Source organism: Balaenoptera borealis (assembly GCF_965194805.1).
Source record: "Balaenoptera borealis genome assembly, chromosome: 1".
In the NCBI taxonomy this organism is placed as follows: Eukaryota; Metazoa; Chordata; class Mammalia; order Artiodactyla; family Balaenopteridae; genus Balaenoptera; species Balaenoptera borealis.
This window is the reverse complement of record NC_138860.1, coordinates 2,155,672-2,172,461: the sequence shown is the minus strand read 5'-3', so window position 1 is coordinate 2,172,461 and position 16,790 is coordinate 2,155,672. Positions and strand designations below refer to the sequence as shown.

The 16,790-nt window shown below is 62.1% G+C and overlaps 1 protein-coding gene across 8 annotated transcripts in view; it reads right to left on the bottom strand.

The window, feature by feature from the left end:
- KIF21B (kinesin family member 21B) overlaps positions 1-16,790 on the bottom strand; it is a 44,665-nt gene that overhangs the window by 25,968 nt on the left and 1,907 nt on the right. For 4 of the 8 annotated variants that reach the window (XR_014244299.1, XR_014244300.1, XR_014244301.1 and 1 more), the window contains exons 2-9: positions 5,949-6,171; positions 5,498-5,680; positions 3,105-3,254; positions 2,873-3,007; positions 2,454-2,621; positions 2,050-2,165; positions 1,393-1,588; positions 113-311 (exon numbers count right to left, since the gene is read on the bottom strand). Coding sequence is in view for 3 of the 8 variants with exons in the window: in XM_082391113.1 (XP_082247239.1) it covers positions 113-311; positions 1,393-1,588; positions 2,050-2,165; positions 2,454-2,621; positions 2,873-3,007; positions 3,105-3,254; positions 5,498-5,680; positions 5,949-6,171 (1,370 nt within the window). In the remaining 5 variants the exon portion in view is untranslated. The remainder of the gene's footprint in view (positions 1-112; positions 312-1,392; positions 1,589-2,049; positions 2,166-2,453; positions 2,622-2,872; positions 3,008-3,104; positions 3,255-5,497; positions 5,681-5,948; positions 6,172-16,790) is intronic. The other 4 variants (XR_014244302.1, XR_014244303.1, XM_082391114.1 and 1 more) reach the window with 1 other exon arrangement.

The window sequence follows — 16,790 nt, the reverse complement described above, 5'->3', positions numbered from 1 at the left end:
CATATGATCGCATTTTCAGAGAAAGAAAACGCCAACCTGCAGGCCCCGCGTTCCGGGCTGGGTGAGGGTCGGAGGGCCCAGCCCACCCGCGCCCGGAGCCAGCCTCGTGCACCTGACTCACCGGCCTTGGCCAGGAGCAGGTTGGCCTCCTGGCTCATGAGCTGGGTGACGCGGTTGTTGATGGCGTCGATGGCCTCCTGCATGGCCTTGACCCGCAGGCGCAGCGCCCCGTTCTCCTTCTGCAGCATCGCGTTCTCCCGGAACAGGTCACTGTAGCCCTCGGCGCCATCCTCCCCGATCACCCTCTTGCCCTGGGAGGAGGGGCGGGGGGGAGGGGTCAGGGGCGGGGAGGGGGGGGATGATACTCTTCCCCGCCACTCCTGCCCCGGCCCCTCCCTCGGCGTGGTGGCCCTGCCAACCTCCCAGCGCTCAGAAACCTGCCGTGGCCCCAGTGACAACAAAAAGTCCACACTTTGTGACCAGCCACTCCAGACCACTGCGTTCTCACTCCACCTCCCTCTCCACTGCGCACCTTCCTGTCTCCCCAGACATGAACCCGAGGGTCGGAACCCGAAGGGCCCCAGTGGTTGGCACGAAGGAGGAAGGCAGTCTGGGTGTGAGACTACAGGGAGGGGTGGGGATCGGAGCACAGAGCCGCACTCAGTCTAAAAGGGGCAGCCACTTGGGCCACTCCAGCCAGCCCGGCGCCAGACTGTTACATCTTCAAATTTTTAAAGAAAAACGGAAACTCCCTGATTTTCAGAAAGCACGACAACTACGTTGCATTCTTTTAAAGCAAAGGGCGAGTCAAACCAAAACCCACTTGTGTGCTAGGTTCGGGCCAGGGGCCATGGCTGGTGACTTTTGCCTCAGTCACATAGAATGGGACGCTCCCCCAAAGGCACTCGTTTTTCCTGTCTCCGTTCCTTTGCACGTGGCTTGTTGGCATCCTAGGACACCTGCTCCACTTTCTTTTGCTGGTATCTCATTCATTCCTCAAGATCCTATAAAAGGTCCCCTCCTCCATGAGGCCCTCCCTGACCACCTGAGCAAGGAAGGCCAACCCTCTCCCCTGCAGCATCCCCCAGGCACGCTGGACCACTCACGTGGTCCCCATCAACTCTCCTCATCCTGTGCCGCAGCTTAGAATCTTATCTGGTCCAACACGGCATATTCAGCAGGCGGGAAACCCCAGCAGAGCGTCTGCCCTACACATGAGATCTATGCAACCAGGGGTGTGCTCTTCCTTCTCTTATATTCTAAGCCCTGAGGGCTCCGACTTCGTATGCGCAGGTCACCCACCAGGTGAGCCCGGCACTGGGTGCCGTGGCTGGCACATGGAGATGCCCAGGGCGCGGGGAGGCCCGGTGTCGGGGTGGGGGGCCCGCTCACCGCCTTGTACTCCATCAGCTCCATCTGCAGGCGCGCAATCTCGGCCCGCAGCGCGCTGATCTGCTGGCTGGTCTTGTCCTGGTTCACCACCACCTTGTTCTTGATGTTGCGAGCTCGGTTGGCGTATTTGAGCGTGTTGAGCGTCTCCATGAAGTCCCGGTCAGAGGGGCTCACGCAGGCGATCATGATGGTCTGGCTGGGGAGCATGGGGCGGTGGGGTGGGGAGTGAGGGACGAGGGCATGGCCGGTCCAGGAGCATCACTTCAGAGCAGATCCCGCTCCCACCTGGAAGCCCTAAGGACCTGGGCAGAACCTGGGACGTGGGGATCCGGACTACCTAGCCCAGGTTTCCACTGCAACAGTGGTGACCACAGCGAGGGAGGCCGTGATGTGTCATCGCCGAAATCATGGCCCTGTGTGTCCTTAGCGTCCCCGTCTATTTCCCCTTTGGGCTCTAGCACCTCCTTTAGGACTATCCCTCCCTGCTGTGCAGACGAGAAAGCTGGGTCCGACCGTAGTGGCCGATGGGCACCTCGAGGCCTGTGGCCCACAGGGGCGGGAGGGCCCCCTGTCCACTGGGCCTTCTGGCTCCGACCCTCCCACCAGTGTGCCCCTGCGCCTTCACCCCTGCCCCTCCCTGGGGTGGTGGGCGGGTACCTGTTGCCGCCCAGCGAGTCCTGGAGGAGCCGGGTGAGCTTGGAGTCCCTGTAGGGCACGTGCACCACTTTCTTGCTCTGGTCCCCCAAGGCGCTGATCACGTTGCCCAAGGCCAGCTGCGGGAGACAGGCCGCGCTCGCTCGAGAGCACTCAGGGAGGGAGCGGGGTGGGGACCAGCGACTGGTGAGCCGCAGGACCTGTCCCGCTGACCCCAGCAGCCCTCAGGCTCCCTGAGGGTTTAAAGGCAGATGTGATGGTTGGTGACATCAGGCAGTCGGCGACAAGAGGAGGGGGAAGGCCCAGAGGCCCAACAGTAGTGACATATGGGGCTCCGGCCAGTAGCCGGCCCAAGGGGGGCCTGGGGAGGGTCTGAGGCTGAGCCCTGCTGGCCGCCGCGTGCCTACCAGGCCACAGTTGATGGAGATGCCCTCCTTGGCCCGCTCGCCTGTGGCCCCCGTCCGCTTCAGCCGCTCTGAGCCCGCCAGGTCCACAAAGTGAAACTTGGCGGTGAGCGTCTCATACTCGCCCGAGGGAGCGGCGCCGTCGGGAAGCCCGGTCACGGCCTCGTTCACCTGCAGGGAAGCGGGCGTGTGACTCCCGGCCCCCGCCCACCTTGGGCTCCTCTGCTCTCAGCCCCTGCCCTCGGGATTCGGGGTGCAGCGTGGCTGGGGGGGCTCACACACACAGCGCATCTGACTGCGTGCACGTGCCGGTTCTCCGCCCGTGAGAAAAAGAAAGGTCCGCCAGCCGGCAGGGTGAGCCGAACCCCCAGAGCCCGGGCTCCGTCCCCGCCCCGCCCTCCGACACGCCGCGGGCTGCTCACCAGGTCGGGCCGGGTGCACAGGCGCATCTGGCACACGTGGACGGTGAAGATGGCGTGGGAGCGGGAGCTCTGCACGTTCATCTGGGTGCTGGCTGTGGTGCGCGACAGGGCGCCCTGCTTCAGGCACTGGATCAGCTGCGGAGGGCAGACGTGAGGACCAGCTGGCTGCAAAGCCTGGCCCCAGCCCCCAGCCCCCGGCCCCCAGCCCCCGGGCGGCTCCTCAGATGCTCACCTCCTCCTGGGAGCTGATGAGGCGGGAGGTGACGCCCGTGGTGTAGATGCCGCCGTTGGCGTCCTCGTGGATCTTGATGTTGGACCTGCGGTGGCGGGCGTCGGGGTCGCGGGCGCTGTCGAAGAGGTCGAGGATCTCCTCGTTGTAGAGCTGTGCGGGCGGAAGACAGCCGCTGGGTGCAGGTGGGTGCGGAGGGGCCCCCGGGGCTCTCTCGTGTCACAGGCCAGCTCTGCTTTGCAGGTGTGGAAACCAGGCTCTGGGAGGCTATCTGGCCACCCCTGGCCCTCTCTGGGCTCCGGCTCTGGGATCTTTCCCCTGGACAGGGTAGGGCAGCTAGGCCCCGGGGAGAGCTATCCTGAGAGCCCTTCCACTCTCCAAGGAAGTGGCACCCAGCGCTCAGCCCTGGTGGGGGGCTAAGGACCTGGTGGGGACAAGGGGACTCGAGCCCTCACGTGGACGAACAGCATGTGACGTGGTCGGGGCGGAGCCTGGGATGTTACAGGGCGGGAAGGGGGGGTGGGGGTGTGGCTCCAGGAGGGAGGGGAGGTGGGACTCAGTGGAGAGCTGAGCAGCGCCCTATGCGATCCCCATGGTCCCTGGGGGCTGAGGAATGTGGGATGGAGGGCAGCCTGGGGACGCCACCATGGGAGGTGGCCTGGCCAGAAGCATCACCCCATTTCAGATGGTCTCAGGCTTGCAGACTCTTGTGTTTGGAGTTGCTGGCAGGGAAAGTTTCACCTGCTGGAATTTTCACCCTGCAGGGAGCTGGGGCCAGGGAGCAGGAGGGACGGGGCAGCTGGTCAGCAGCCAACAGAATCCCGTGGGGGGAGGGGGCAGGCCACAGCCCTCGGACATCCGAGGCTTTGATGGCCTTAAAGGGACAGAAATACCCCACAGGAAGGGGAAGAGGAAACGGAAGGGACCGGTGCAGACGTGGGGGCCTTGGTGTCTGTCTGTCTGTTGGGACAGACGCACGGCATCGTTTAACCCCTTGTGGGTCGCCCTTTGGCATGGGTTTTCTAGGTACTGAACTGCTCTTTGGGGCTCTCTATGGCAAAAGGATGGAGAAAGGAAAAAACAAAGAGATGAGGAAGCTTATAGAAATACACAGCATAGAACACGCATACACACAAACACATACACATATACGCACACACGTACCTACACACATACACATACGCACGAACACATGCAGACATACACAGACGCACACATATACACATGTGCACACACATACACAAACATGCACCTACACACATCTACACATACATATACACACAAACACATACATACAGACACACGCACATGCCTACACATACACACACATACACATATATGCACATACACATATATACACACACAGAGGCAGACTCTTCATCAGAAGCAAAAGTCCAGAAGAGCAAAGAGAAACTCTCAAGTCTACAGTACAGGCCCCCTAAGGGTAAAGCAGCCACGCTGCAGGCCCAGGAGGGAGCCACGCTGGGGCCGGGGTTGGGGGGTGCGGGGGGGGGGTGGGACACGAGACCTGGGGAGGGCTGGGGCCACATCTCTCCCCCCGAGGACAACCTGGGTGCAGTCTGAGCCCAGGGTGGCTCCACACCCAGCAAACGTCCCAGGGCCGGGGGTCCGTGGGCTGGAGTTTGGACACTGGGAACTGGAGCTGCCCGGTCCAGCTGTGCTAGAGCAGGAGCCTGGTGACACCGGGCCTCATGAGAAGTACCCAGGCCCACCGGCCTTCCTGGAGACGCTTCTGAGAGGCCCCTTGGCAGACCAGAGGTCCCCTCCCCACCCCCAAAGCCCCTAGCTGCCACGATCCCTGGGCTCGGCACCCGGACATCCTCCCAGGGAGAGGCAGGGCCAGATGCCAGAAAGGCCCCTCAGGAGGACCTTCCTGCCCTGGGGTTAGAGAAGGCTCAGAGGGTCAGGAAGGACCTCAGCCAGAAAGGGACAGGGCAGGCCGCGCTGAGGCTGGGGAGGACCCAGCAGAGGCCAGAAGGGGCGACAACTAGAGTCTCACTGTGTGCTGGGCACGTGCTTCCTCATCATCCCCTGAAACCCCTAGGAAACAGGCGTCATCACCCCCATTTTGCAGAGTGGTGAAATGACTTGCCCAAGGTCACACATCTGGTACGTGTCGGAGCTGTAATCAGTCAGGGTTGGAAGAGCTCCTACAGGTTCTCACTGACTCAAGCTCCGTCTGAGGCAGCGAGCCCCTTCAGTGTCCCACCCGGTGGTCCTCCGGCTCCGGCTGGGATACTTCCAGCAGCGGGAAGCTCATCACATGCAGATGCCTCCCTGGCTTCCCAGGCTCCTCCTGCGGCCCTGGCGGGGAGCCCAGCTTCCAGGTCTTGCTGCCCCCGTCTCCCTCCAGCCCACCCACAAGGCCACGGTACCTCCAGGAACTGGGCGCTGACTTTGAACTCGGGCCCAGCCACACCCTGCTCCTGTGCCCGCCGCTTGCGCTCAGCGATGCCCCCAAAGAGGTGCGCGATGGCCCTCGGGATGATGCCCTGCTCCTCCTCCGCCATCGCCACGTCGAAACCGGTGCCCATAGTGTATGTCTTCCCGGCCCCCGTCTGCGTTGGCAAAGACGGAAGGAGGGTGTTATCCAGCACCCTGGGGGCGCCAGCGAGCCCCGGACCCTGGCTGCGTCCCCCTCATTTACCTCCCAGCCTGGGTCCCTGCCCGGCCTAGTCCCAAAGCCACAGCCAGCAACGCGGCAGCGCCCTCGGACCACAGACAAAACTGCAGCCGCGTCTCACCTGCTCCGAGGGCGGCTCTCTCTCCCATCAGACAGGGAGCCCGGGGCTGCAGTGGCTGTAGGCGGGAGGAGGTATAGCTTACCTGCCCGTAGGCCAGCACCGTGGCGTTGTAGCCCTCGAAGCAGCCCTCCACGAGCTTGCTCACGCAGGTAGAGTAAATCTGCTCCTGCCAGGTGTCCAGGTCGAAGACGAAGTCATAGGTGAAGGCCTTGTCCTTCCCCAGGAGGACCTGGGGCTCGCCCGGGGTGACCGAGGTGCAGATGTGGCAGCCCTCAATCTTCTCTTTTGACAGCTGGGGCCGGATCCTGCCCGGGGTGGGGGGAGTCCTGGGTCAGACCCAGCTGCGGGGGGGCTGCAGCCACCCTCCTGCCCGTCCTGCCGCCAAGCGTCCACGCCCCCAGGCCCCTCCTGCCCCACAAGCGGGAGGAGAAGGAAGGAAGCCTAGGGCGAGGGCAGCTTTGTAATACTACGCTAACAGTAACAGTAATAGCGATATCAACACCCCCCAAAGCAGCAGCTGCTAACATTTTATGAGCACTCTCTGTATCGAATCTATGTTAAAGGTATTTTACCTAAATGAATTCATGTATCCTTTACCATAAACCGGCGAGGTATGTATTATTTGCCTGATTTTACAGATGAGAAAGCAGAGGCTGGGAGAGTTTAAATGACTCGCCCAAGGTCGTGTAACGGATCGTGACAGGTCTGAATGACATTAAAGCACACGCTCCCAATTGGAGCCTGTGAGTCCGTCCCACAGAGCGGGGGAGAGAAGGCAGTTGGCCCCCTTCTGGGCAGGCAAAGCCCAAGACCAGGGAGGGGAAGGAAGGGCGAGGCCTGGCTGCCCACCCCGGGGCTGTGTTCCGCAGGAGACCAGCGCCTCTGCCCAGGCCTGCGGGGGCTGCAGGGATCCCCCAGCTCAGGACCCGCCCCCCTCTACCAGATGCCGGAGGAACAGTCTCAGGCACAAGCTCTTTCCTCTCAGGGAGCCAAGGGGGCCGGACCAGGCACAGCCCTGCAGAGCAGGTCCAGGCAAAAGTTGGAGAAAGGCAGGGACCTCCAGCAGGGGCACCAGCCACAGGAGGGGCCACATCCCAGACCCTGGGGGCTCCCCGGTAAAGAGGAAGGGAAGCGGCATCAGGGCTAAGGGGGGGCGCAGCCTTGGACAGGGCCGTCTCCATGAGCCGCCCCTTCCCCTCTTCCAAGCAGCCACTGCCGGAGGAGGTCCCCATGGCAACCAAGTGTGAGTCAGTGAGCATGCATGCGTCGGGATTGGCAGGGAGCACCTCCTGATGCCTAAAGTAAGGCGGGGGGTAGGCTCTGCAGCTCGTGGGCTCACAAAGCCAGCCCCTCTGCCGGGCTCTCACAATGAGCTGCTTGTCAGCATTCCTCTCCCTAAGCCAACATTTACCAGGAGAAGAAAAGAGTGCGAGGGCCAGGCCGGCAGGCGTCCAGGACCTCGGGGCGCCTCGCTGCAGAGCCGGGCCCTCCAAGCCGCCATCCTGCCCCTGTCCCCGGCTGTCCAGCCCCCGAGGCCCCTCAGAGCTGCAGGCCAGGTGAGGTGCTCGCCTGGGCCTGCTACCTGCACTTTGCCGCGAGGGGGTTAAAGAGGCCGGGGGAGCAGGTGGTTAGAACCCCAGGCCCAGTTCACACCCATGGATGGTGGCCTTCCTGCAGCAGCCTTTCCCCTGAGGTGTGGACAGGTCCTTACACCATGGAGGTTGCCAGGTCCGGACGTCCAAGGAGGCTCCCACCCCCTCGCCCCATCCAGCCGTTCCGGGACAGGCTGTAGTGAGACTCCAGCTTCTCAGTCCCCCCCAGACTGGTTTCTGGCTGGGAAGGGAGCTGTAGATTCCACCCATCCTTTCTGCACCTGCAGACCAGAAACCTGACCTGCCAGTTAAGACGCCCAGGCTGCAGCGCTCCCACCTGGGCCGCCGGTGGTGGCAGCCGACACGCACGACCACACCGAGGGGGACGCTGCGGTCCCCACCGTGGATGAGGAACTAGCTGGTGCCCGGCCAGCCGCAGGCAGCAGCGGCAGCAGGGTCGGAGCCCGGGCGGTGCGTGCTCTGCTGCTTGATGCTCCTGTCCTTCATGTGGCTGAGGGGCAGGGCCCAGTGTGCCAGGCAGTGACCTCAGGGGGGACCGGGCATCGGGCGGGAAATCAGGAGCTCGGGCCCGGGGGGCCCAGGGTGTCCAGGGCTCCCAGGGGGACCGGGGGCCTGGCGGGGGGCAGCCTCTGAGGCCCCTCCAGCTCTGCTGGCCGGCACCAGCTCCCAAAGACGCCCTCCCTGCCACGTGGGCTGCTTGTGATGGGATTTCTGGATCCAGTTCAAACACCATTTAATTACCACAGGCAGATGGCAATGCTGGTGATTGGAGGAAATCGAATCAGGGTCCCGGGAGACAGTGGGAGCAGGGGAGGGGGGCAGCAGCCCTGCTGGGCAGAGCCAGTCGACAAGGGGCCAGCTTCTGCTCCGCCCACCAGCCCCCAGACCAAGAGGGTGGCCAGAAGAGCAGTCTAGGAGACAGGGCGTAGAGGAGGGACCCTCCAGAGCCTGGCACATCCTGCTGTGGGGTCCTCTGGGGTCAGAGATTACTGAGAGATTACAGAGATTACAGCCCCACACGGGCCCATTCTACGCACCAGTGTGCTTGGCAGGCATCATGGGTGAGTACTGTTACCCAGAGAATGGGGTACCAGCTGGGAGACAGAGGACACGGGCCCAGGATGAGTCACTAGTTCCCAAAGCCACTGACCAGGACGAGGAGGGGGGCGTGTTAGTCCCAGGAATGGGCCTTGAATGAGTAACTGGAGATGGCAGCAGAGAGAATGAAGATTGCACGGATGCTTTCCACGGGCAGGTGCTGGGCCAGGCACCTGCCACGGACCACCTCACTTAAGGGAGGTGATGAGCTAGGGATTTCAACGCCCACTGTCCAGAGAGGAAAGTCGAGGCTTGAAGCAGTTGAGTCACACACAGTAAAATACAGGGAAGCTGGGAGTCTGAAGCCTGCGGCTTCTCCGCTTGCCCAGCTGCCTCCTGCCCGGGAAACTCAATGTCTAGATGGATATATAAACTCCCTCCACGCATCACCATCAGGGGCAGGAGGCAGCCGGGGGGAGTCCGACCACAGCCTCACACATGCGCCAGGCTGGGCTCCGGCGCCCAGCCTTCAAGGCACAGTCCAGCGGGGGCGAGCGTCCTGGGGCTCCTGCCCACCACACCCTGCCCAGTGGAGAATCTGAACCCAGGCCCTGCAGGCGGGAGACAAAGACGGCCCCGGACAAGCCCCTGCCCCATCCTCCTGTGGTCCAGGAGCCCCCGCTTCCTCCTGTGTCATCTGGACGACCTCTTCCCAGCTTTAGCTTTCTAAGAACTCCATCGCCCTCCCCTCCGGCAGCTCCTGTCCCGGCCCCGCCTGGGGTGAGGTCACTTCTGTGGGCTGCCCTCAGAGCTAGTGGCCCTCCGCCAGCATCACCGCCCCAGATGAGGGGAAGGAGGCAGCTTCCGGCTATGCAGGGTGGCAGGATGGCAGGATGGCACCACTCCCAGCCCTGTTCCTCCCTTGGGGCACGGGCGGGAGGTCAGGGGTGGGAACCAGGTTCCAGGGTCTTGCCAGTAAACCATGGACGCTGGGTGCTGTGGACCAGATGCAGGGCCGGGGTGAGGTGACTGAGGTATTCGCCTCAAGTGCAAAATTTAAGGGAGCATGAAAAAACTCAGTAATCAAGATTAATCATGATTTAATGCAATATTTGGAAACTCAAATTGGCAAACCGTGCTGCCTGTTTTTGTCAAAGTTTTGTGGACCCCACGTCCAGTATCATTTCTGTCCAGAGGCCCCCCTGAATGTCACCCACGGGCACCTCACCCCAAGCCCCATCCCCCCCAAACCTCCCCCATCCCTTCTCCAGGTCCTGCAGGGGGAGGGCGGGCGGACGGCCCCACTAAGAAAGGCCCGGAATCTCCCAGAACAGAGCCCGGTCTATCCGCCACTTGGCAACCCGCAGAGAGGGCGGTGGGAGGGGGAGGGGGTGGGACGGGGGCGCGGAGGAAGGGCCGGCGCTAGCTCTTCGGAGGCGGAATCTGGCCCAGGGTCCTCGGTGCGCAACGGGGCGGGAGCTGGGGTGCTGTGGCTGGTGATTTTAGTATCTGTCCACGCACGCTGGGGCAGACGGACTGCGGGCACTCAGGGCCGCCCCCACACGGGCTGGTGCTCCAGGCGGGGGACAGAGGCCGCCAGCCCGAGCCCAGGCCTGCGGCAGCCGCTGAGCTCAGCGGTCCCTGGGCTCTTCGGGAGGCCGGCACAGGGCGGAAGGGGCGGACAGAGGAGACAGGCAAGCCCGGGGGATGCTGATACCGACCAGGAGGAAAAGTCCCTCCCTCAAAGGGTAGCCGGCCGGAGCCCCACACCCCACCCCGTCCTCGGTGACATCACACAAAGCCGGCCAATCATCGCCCAGGGCTCCGCCCAGTAACCTTGGGCTGGGGGAGGGGCGGTGGGTGTAGCTCAGCTTCTCAGGTGAAATCCGTCCTGCCCAATCAGCTGCCTCCGGTCCCTCGTTTGATCCCTCATTGACCTGCCCCCAAATCTTTGCCCAAAATTCCTAGGGATGAGGCCGCCAGGCTCTTTCCCCTCGAAGAAGTCTTACTTTTCTCCAAGAGGTAACAGGCTGTGATATTAAAATAACCAAGAACTGTTGCAGAATCCTAGAAAATTCTTACAGCTGTGGTATATGGTCTGATTCCTGACACCCTTTTTTGCTGGTACCTGGAACCCCGTTACATCTCTGCTGACTCAATTCCCCAGTAGGTAATAACTCGGCACTTAGGGAGCAAGATGCCTCTTTGCTGGTCGCTGTACCTACCACACTTTGCACACGTTCTAAGGGGGGTATCGCCCCCCCCCGCCCCAATTTACAAATGAGGGCTCAGAGAGAAATTAACGCAGCTCAAGGTCACATAGCTAATTAGTAACAACGTCTTCTAGGAAGACCACCTTTCCTGGCTGTGGGCCTGAAGATTCAGTGCAGAAGGAGGGAGAACCAGGCTGCATGCAGCTGCCCACCTGTGACTAATGTCACTCTGGGGACTTCCAGGCTGGGAGACACCCTCTCAGGCCTCACCTTGAAGTCTTTGAGAAGAACCACAGACCCGGACTAGAATCTCCCCTCAGATGGCCACGGTCGCCCATGTAACTAGTCCCTTTGGAAAAAGCCCCAAGGATATAAGCCTATCTGCTCTTCTCTCCTTCAGGACCCCCTAACACCTTTCTGGAACCCTGAATAGGAGCCCCTGGGCAAGCGGGACAGCCCAGGGAGGCCCAGAGAAGTAAGGACGCCCAGCACCCCGTCTTGGGGTGTGCTAATTCCAAGGTTGCCCAAATTTCACGGCCTCCCCTCCTCAGGCCAGCCCACAGTCGCGTGCCTGGCTTCATCTGGGGCTGGGCTGTCGTGGCCTCCGTCGTGGAAGTGTGTGTGTGTGTGTGTGAGTGTGTGTGTGTGTGGCAGGGGACACCAAGAGGAGCCCCAGGACCTCCTGTCTGCCTGGCACACCAAATCACTCAGCCATGCCATGACCTGCCAGGGATCAGCTCGTCCCCATCAGTGACAGAGCGAGACCAAAGGGGAAACCAGCTACAGCGGGAGGGATTCAGGTAAGCTGGCAGAAGGAACTTCCTGCCTGCAAAGGCTGTGGAGCCCTGGGAAGGGGAGTCTGGGAGGCTGTGCAACCTTCCTCCTCTGGAATCATGGTCACTGATACCACCCAAGCCTCATCGGATAAGGACAGTACCTAATATCTTTTGAGAACCTACGTGTGGAGCTCCTTTACATGCATGAACACATGTCACGTGTAAAGACCCCTCTTTACTGAGGCTCAGAAAGGAGAATCTGAACAAGCCCGAAGTCACACAACTCCTAATGGTGGAGGTGAAATTCAAACCAAGCCTGACTGTGCCCAGTCTGGCCTCACCCTCTAAGCAGCCCTGGCGCGGAGAGAGGTGGGCTGGAGAAAGATGATCCTGCTGCCAGCTGCCAGCAGGGCTGAGAGCTGTCTGCTGGGGAAGCATTTCCCCATTTTGTAGTGAAGACAGCCGAGGCCTGGGCAGGGGAAGCAGGGGGCCGAGGACGCAGAAGGCTGCTTCCCTGCATGAGCACGGCGCCCACCTCCCTCCGCGGCAGAAAGAGGACGCCGGCACCCACTTTACCAGGCGCCCTCTCCTCCCCCTCCTCCTCCCACCGTGGCAGCCTGCCAGCTCCGGGAAGGCGGCTGGAAGCAAAATCCCTGCTCTCTCAGGAGAGTCTGGCTCCCAGACACCCGGGGGGCTTTAGCCGACTTAGCGCAGAGAAAGCGTCTTCCCGTGGGGGCCGGTCCTCTCTGAAGCAGGGTGGCAGGTCCAGCCTGGGGTGCTGGCCCTTTCAGCTGCAGGGGTGCAGTGTGGGGAGTCCCGTGCCAGCCAGAGGGCCCAGGCGTCCTCCCACCGGCCCTTCTCCTGGCCTCCCAGACCCTCCCCAGCCCAGCCTTCCTGAGGCTGCCGCAGGGAAGACTGGCTCTGAACCCCCAAACAAGAAGGCTTTGTACGGTGGGGTCAAAGGGCATGGGTTTACAGGGCTCAGCCTGGTGAAAGGGGTCTGTCAGCCCCCTCTGCCTACTTCTGCCCTCACACATCTTCCCGGGAGCACAGGGAGCGGTACAGACACTCAGAGGGAACCTACAGGAGACCTGGGGTTCAGCACACCGACCCTACTCCCTCCTGAGGATGCCCTTAACCTCTCTCTCCCTCTCTCTCTCTCTCTCTCTCTCTCTGTTCATCCCAGGGTTCTGGCCACTGACTTCTGAGGAATGCCCGGACGGGCCATCCAATGGGGGAGGGCGCGGGGAGTCTTATCCACAACCCCCCAGGGCATCGGGATCTCAGCTGGGCCCAGGCACCCCCAGAATGGCAGAAGCAGGCACGGGGGAGGAAGCAGGCGGGCAGAGGGGCTGGGAAGGCAGGAGCTGGAGCGAGGAGGGGCCGAGGGCGGCCAGTCCCGATCCTGAGCTTCAGAGGCCCCTGCCTGCTGTTGGCCACGCGAGCCTGCAGGCCTGTGAGCCTATGAGCAGCAGCTCAGGGCCTGGCAAGAGGGCGTTCCCAGCTCAGGGAAGCCCGCTCAGCTGTGCTCCGGCATCCCGGGGCATCTGGCAGAGGTTTCCCATGACCTCCCAGGAGACGCGGCAGAGCCCAGAGCTGTGCCGGCATCTGCATCTGGTGGGGGACAGCTCAGTGGGGACTGGGCCCTGGGGACACTCCCCTGCTGAGGAATGCACAGCAACAGGCGCCTGGCCTGAGCCTCTCCCCACCCCGCTGGCCCTGGTCCCCAGCCGCCCTGCCAGGCTCTCCTCGGGGCACCTTAACTCCAGCCTCAGGAAGGACCAGTCCGGCCTAGAGGAAGGACTGGTGGCCTCTGCCACCACTCTGATGGCGGGCTTCCGCCGAGGATGGCAGAGGGACAGGGGCTCAGGCATCTGGGGGTCTGGGGATGGGGAACCGTGGCCCTCCATCCCTTCCACTCCCAGAGCAGCCGAGGGGAGAGAGGGAGTGCTCCAGAGGACAGGACACTGCCGCCAACAGTGCTGCCACCTGCTGTGGGCTCCGTGGCCCCTGCCACTGAGCTCCACCGCCCCGTCCCCCTGGGACAGAGAATTAGCCCCCGGGGTCAAGGCCGACCATCCCAGCCCACGCCCCGCCCCAGCAGGAGGCCTCCTCCCCTCCAGAGCCCAGCAGCCTCTCAGGGCCCCCGCCTCCTCCTAAGGAGCTGCTTGTCTAGAGGTTAAAGGAGAGAGACAGGAGCCCAAGGACACTTGGGGTGGGGGTGGGTGTAGAGGGAGCAAGAGGAGACTTGGCTGTCCTGGAACTTCCCTAGAGGGTGGCGAGGTGGCACTCAGGCAGGAAAACAAATTCCAGGGGCAGCTGCGTGTATCTCAGGAAAGGGAGAAGGGCGGCTCCCACCCAGTGGTGGTGGGGGAGAAACTCCCCCAAACTAGGAGCACGTGGGGACAGGCAGCCCACAAAGAAGGCCCAGCCGGCCTCACCCGTCACATCTGCACAGCCCTGTGTGCCTCCCCGAGTACCTTCCCATGTTCACGGTCACGGCCATGACGTGCGGAAAGGGCTGGAGGAAACGGAGGCACAGAGGTGCCCAGAAAGAGCTAATTAGCAGCCGGACGAGGAGGCCACGTGGAGCAGTGTGAGAAGCACGTGCTTGGAAGCAAGGGTGCCCTGGGCTCAAATTCAGACACCTCCATTTACTGCTGTGAGCCTGTGCCCATCTCTACGATGGGCATGACATCCGTCACCTCGCGGGCTCCCGTGGGACAATGCAGGCGTGACACCTGGTGCTCAGTGAGCATGCAGGAAATGGCAGCGCCCAGCTCCCCCCCCCCCCCCGCCCCCTCAGTCCTTCCATCACAGCGAGCTTCCTGCAATCAATCATCAGTCAATCGATCCAAGGGCTCGAGGTGAATTCCTCTTTTTACCTACCAGTCACTGTGGCTTAACCCAGAGAGACACCGCTTAGGTACACTTTAAGGGCTTATTTTTAAAACATTTTATTCACACTTAGCTTCTCAAGAGTCACCCTTTAAGGACCGGCCACCTTCTACTGCATCCAGACCGCTCCTCTTCACAAATGGACAAACCAGAACAAAGCGCTGATCCCATTCTACAGTGGGTAAAACTGAGGCCCAGAAGGAGAAACAGAAATGGGGCCCCATGACCCAGCCAGTAACCGACTTCGTGGGCCCCAGCCCTGCCCTCTGCCCCCAGAGCTGTAGGAATAAGGGTGCCAGGCACAGGTCACCTCAGCCACTTCCTCAGCCCCCGCCCCACCCCCCTCTATGAGGTCTTCAAAAGCTGAGAGCCAATCAGGCAGGCTGGCTGGGGCGGGGTGGGGGGCACACTTCCGGGGCCTGCGGTTACTACACTGCACTTCCTGGTGATGACGTAAGCCCTATTTCTGCAGCAGAAGCCCGCCACCAAGACTCTCAGGTCTCCACTGGCCACAGGAGGCCCTGCCTGGGCCTCAGTTTCCCAGGTCTGTGAGCTGGACAGCAGGGGCCACAGAGGGCACTGGTTGGCCTTGACTGGCCTTGGACTCCGCCAGAGTGGGGGCAGGGGGCGGGGAAGGGGGGCTCTGAAGGCACAGCATCCCCACACTCACTCAGTTTTTTCTGTTTTCAGTGTCTTTGTCCCAAACCACCAATTCTCTTGATTCAAAATTTAGACAGACACTGACTTAAGACTTCAGAGGAGCCTGGATCCAGGGGAATAACTGCAGCTAGAGAACCCGAAGGAGAGAGCAGGGGTGCCATCTGACTGTCCCTGGGCCCCTGGCTGGTGCTCCCCATCCCCTTTCCAGCCCCTGCCTGAGCCTGCAGTGTCCAGGGATGGATGTGGAACCGGCAGAGCCCCCATCCCCACCCTAGCAGACTAAGGAAGGAAGCTTAAGGAAACCAGGCAAAGATAAGGGGGAAGGAGGTCAGGCCACACTGAGGGCTCCCCTCGGGCTGGGGGCTCAGAGCTGGGGGCTTGAAAGGGTCTTAAATAAATGCACCACGTGACTTGGCTTCCTTCCCCAATCTCAACTTTGCCAACTGGCATTTCTTAACAGCCACCCCTTCCCCTTCTCCCCCCACTAGTCAGGCCTATATTTCTGCAGCCGGGGGCAGGTCAGCTCTCCCCAGCACCCCGTCCAAACCCCGGCCCCAGGTAGAAGCGGGCCCCTAGGCCAGCCTCGGAGCTGAGGAGCTGAGAGCGTCCTTATCGTACGAGGGGATTTATGGATAAACGTATCACGGGGCAGGCTGGAGGGGCTGGCCTGGGAGTCCCGGGGCAGAGTTCAGGGGCAGATGGGCCAGACTCCAGGGTGGCCTGGGGTGGGGCTTTGGGGTCTGCTCACACGTACACCTTCTCCCCTTATCCCACAGCCCCAGGTCCTGAAAGTCGCCTCCTCTGGCTCTGCACCCCCTTGGCCTTCCCCGTGGCTCCGCAGACAAGCCAGCTTTGATCCTCGTCTGGAGAGATTACAGGGCCAAGAGCCCTGGGCCTGGCACTTCTTACCTAGTCTAGCAGCTCCCGGACCTCCACCCTTACACCTACACACACACCCGCCCCCAGACCAAGTCTGTCTCTTTCCCGGCCTCCCTGTCTCAAGAGCGGGACCCAGGGCTTGCCTTTAGTTATTCTCAGTTAGATGTAAGAAAGGGTTTCCAAAAAGACAGCTCGGCGCGCTGCTGGGCTAGGCTCTTGGCAATTCCAAATCCTTGGCTCTTCCCAGCAATGCTCTATGCTACTCCGGCCCACCACCCAATCCTTTAAGTGGGACAAGCGATTGCCAAGGGTGGGGATGGGGGGGTTGAAGGGGACCCCAAAGCCCGGAGAATTCTCCCCTACAGCCCCCCAGTGGCACCATCTGCTCCCGTCCCAGCCCCAGCCCAAGCCAGGTCCTGTCCTCAGCTTTCTGATTAGAAACTGGGCTCTGTCCAGGCATTGTCTGCCCCCCACGGCCAGCTGCGCATTGAGGCTGGCGTGTGCCTGGCTGGGTGCTTGGGCTGGGGTGGGAGGGGAGGAGTGGGTGGGGCCTTCACCTTCCAGGAGGCCCTGAAAGCCCGGCTCTTCTGATGCTCAAATCTCCCCACCCCTCCATCCAGATCAGCAACAGAGGCAAGGAGTGGGGGCGTCCGGCTCCCCCCGGGGCAATCTCCGTGGAAGCAGAGATGACGCCTGTCACGGGCAGCAGCCGGAGCAGTGGGCAGGCACAATGCCCTCTGGGCGGGAAGGGTCCCGGGAACTTCTGGCGGTGGTGGGAAGGGAACACCAGCTCTTCCACACCCTGCACAAGGTGCCAAGGCCGTGGGCTTTCCCACATCTTACCCTG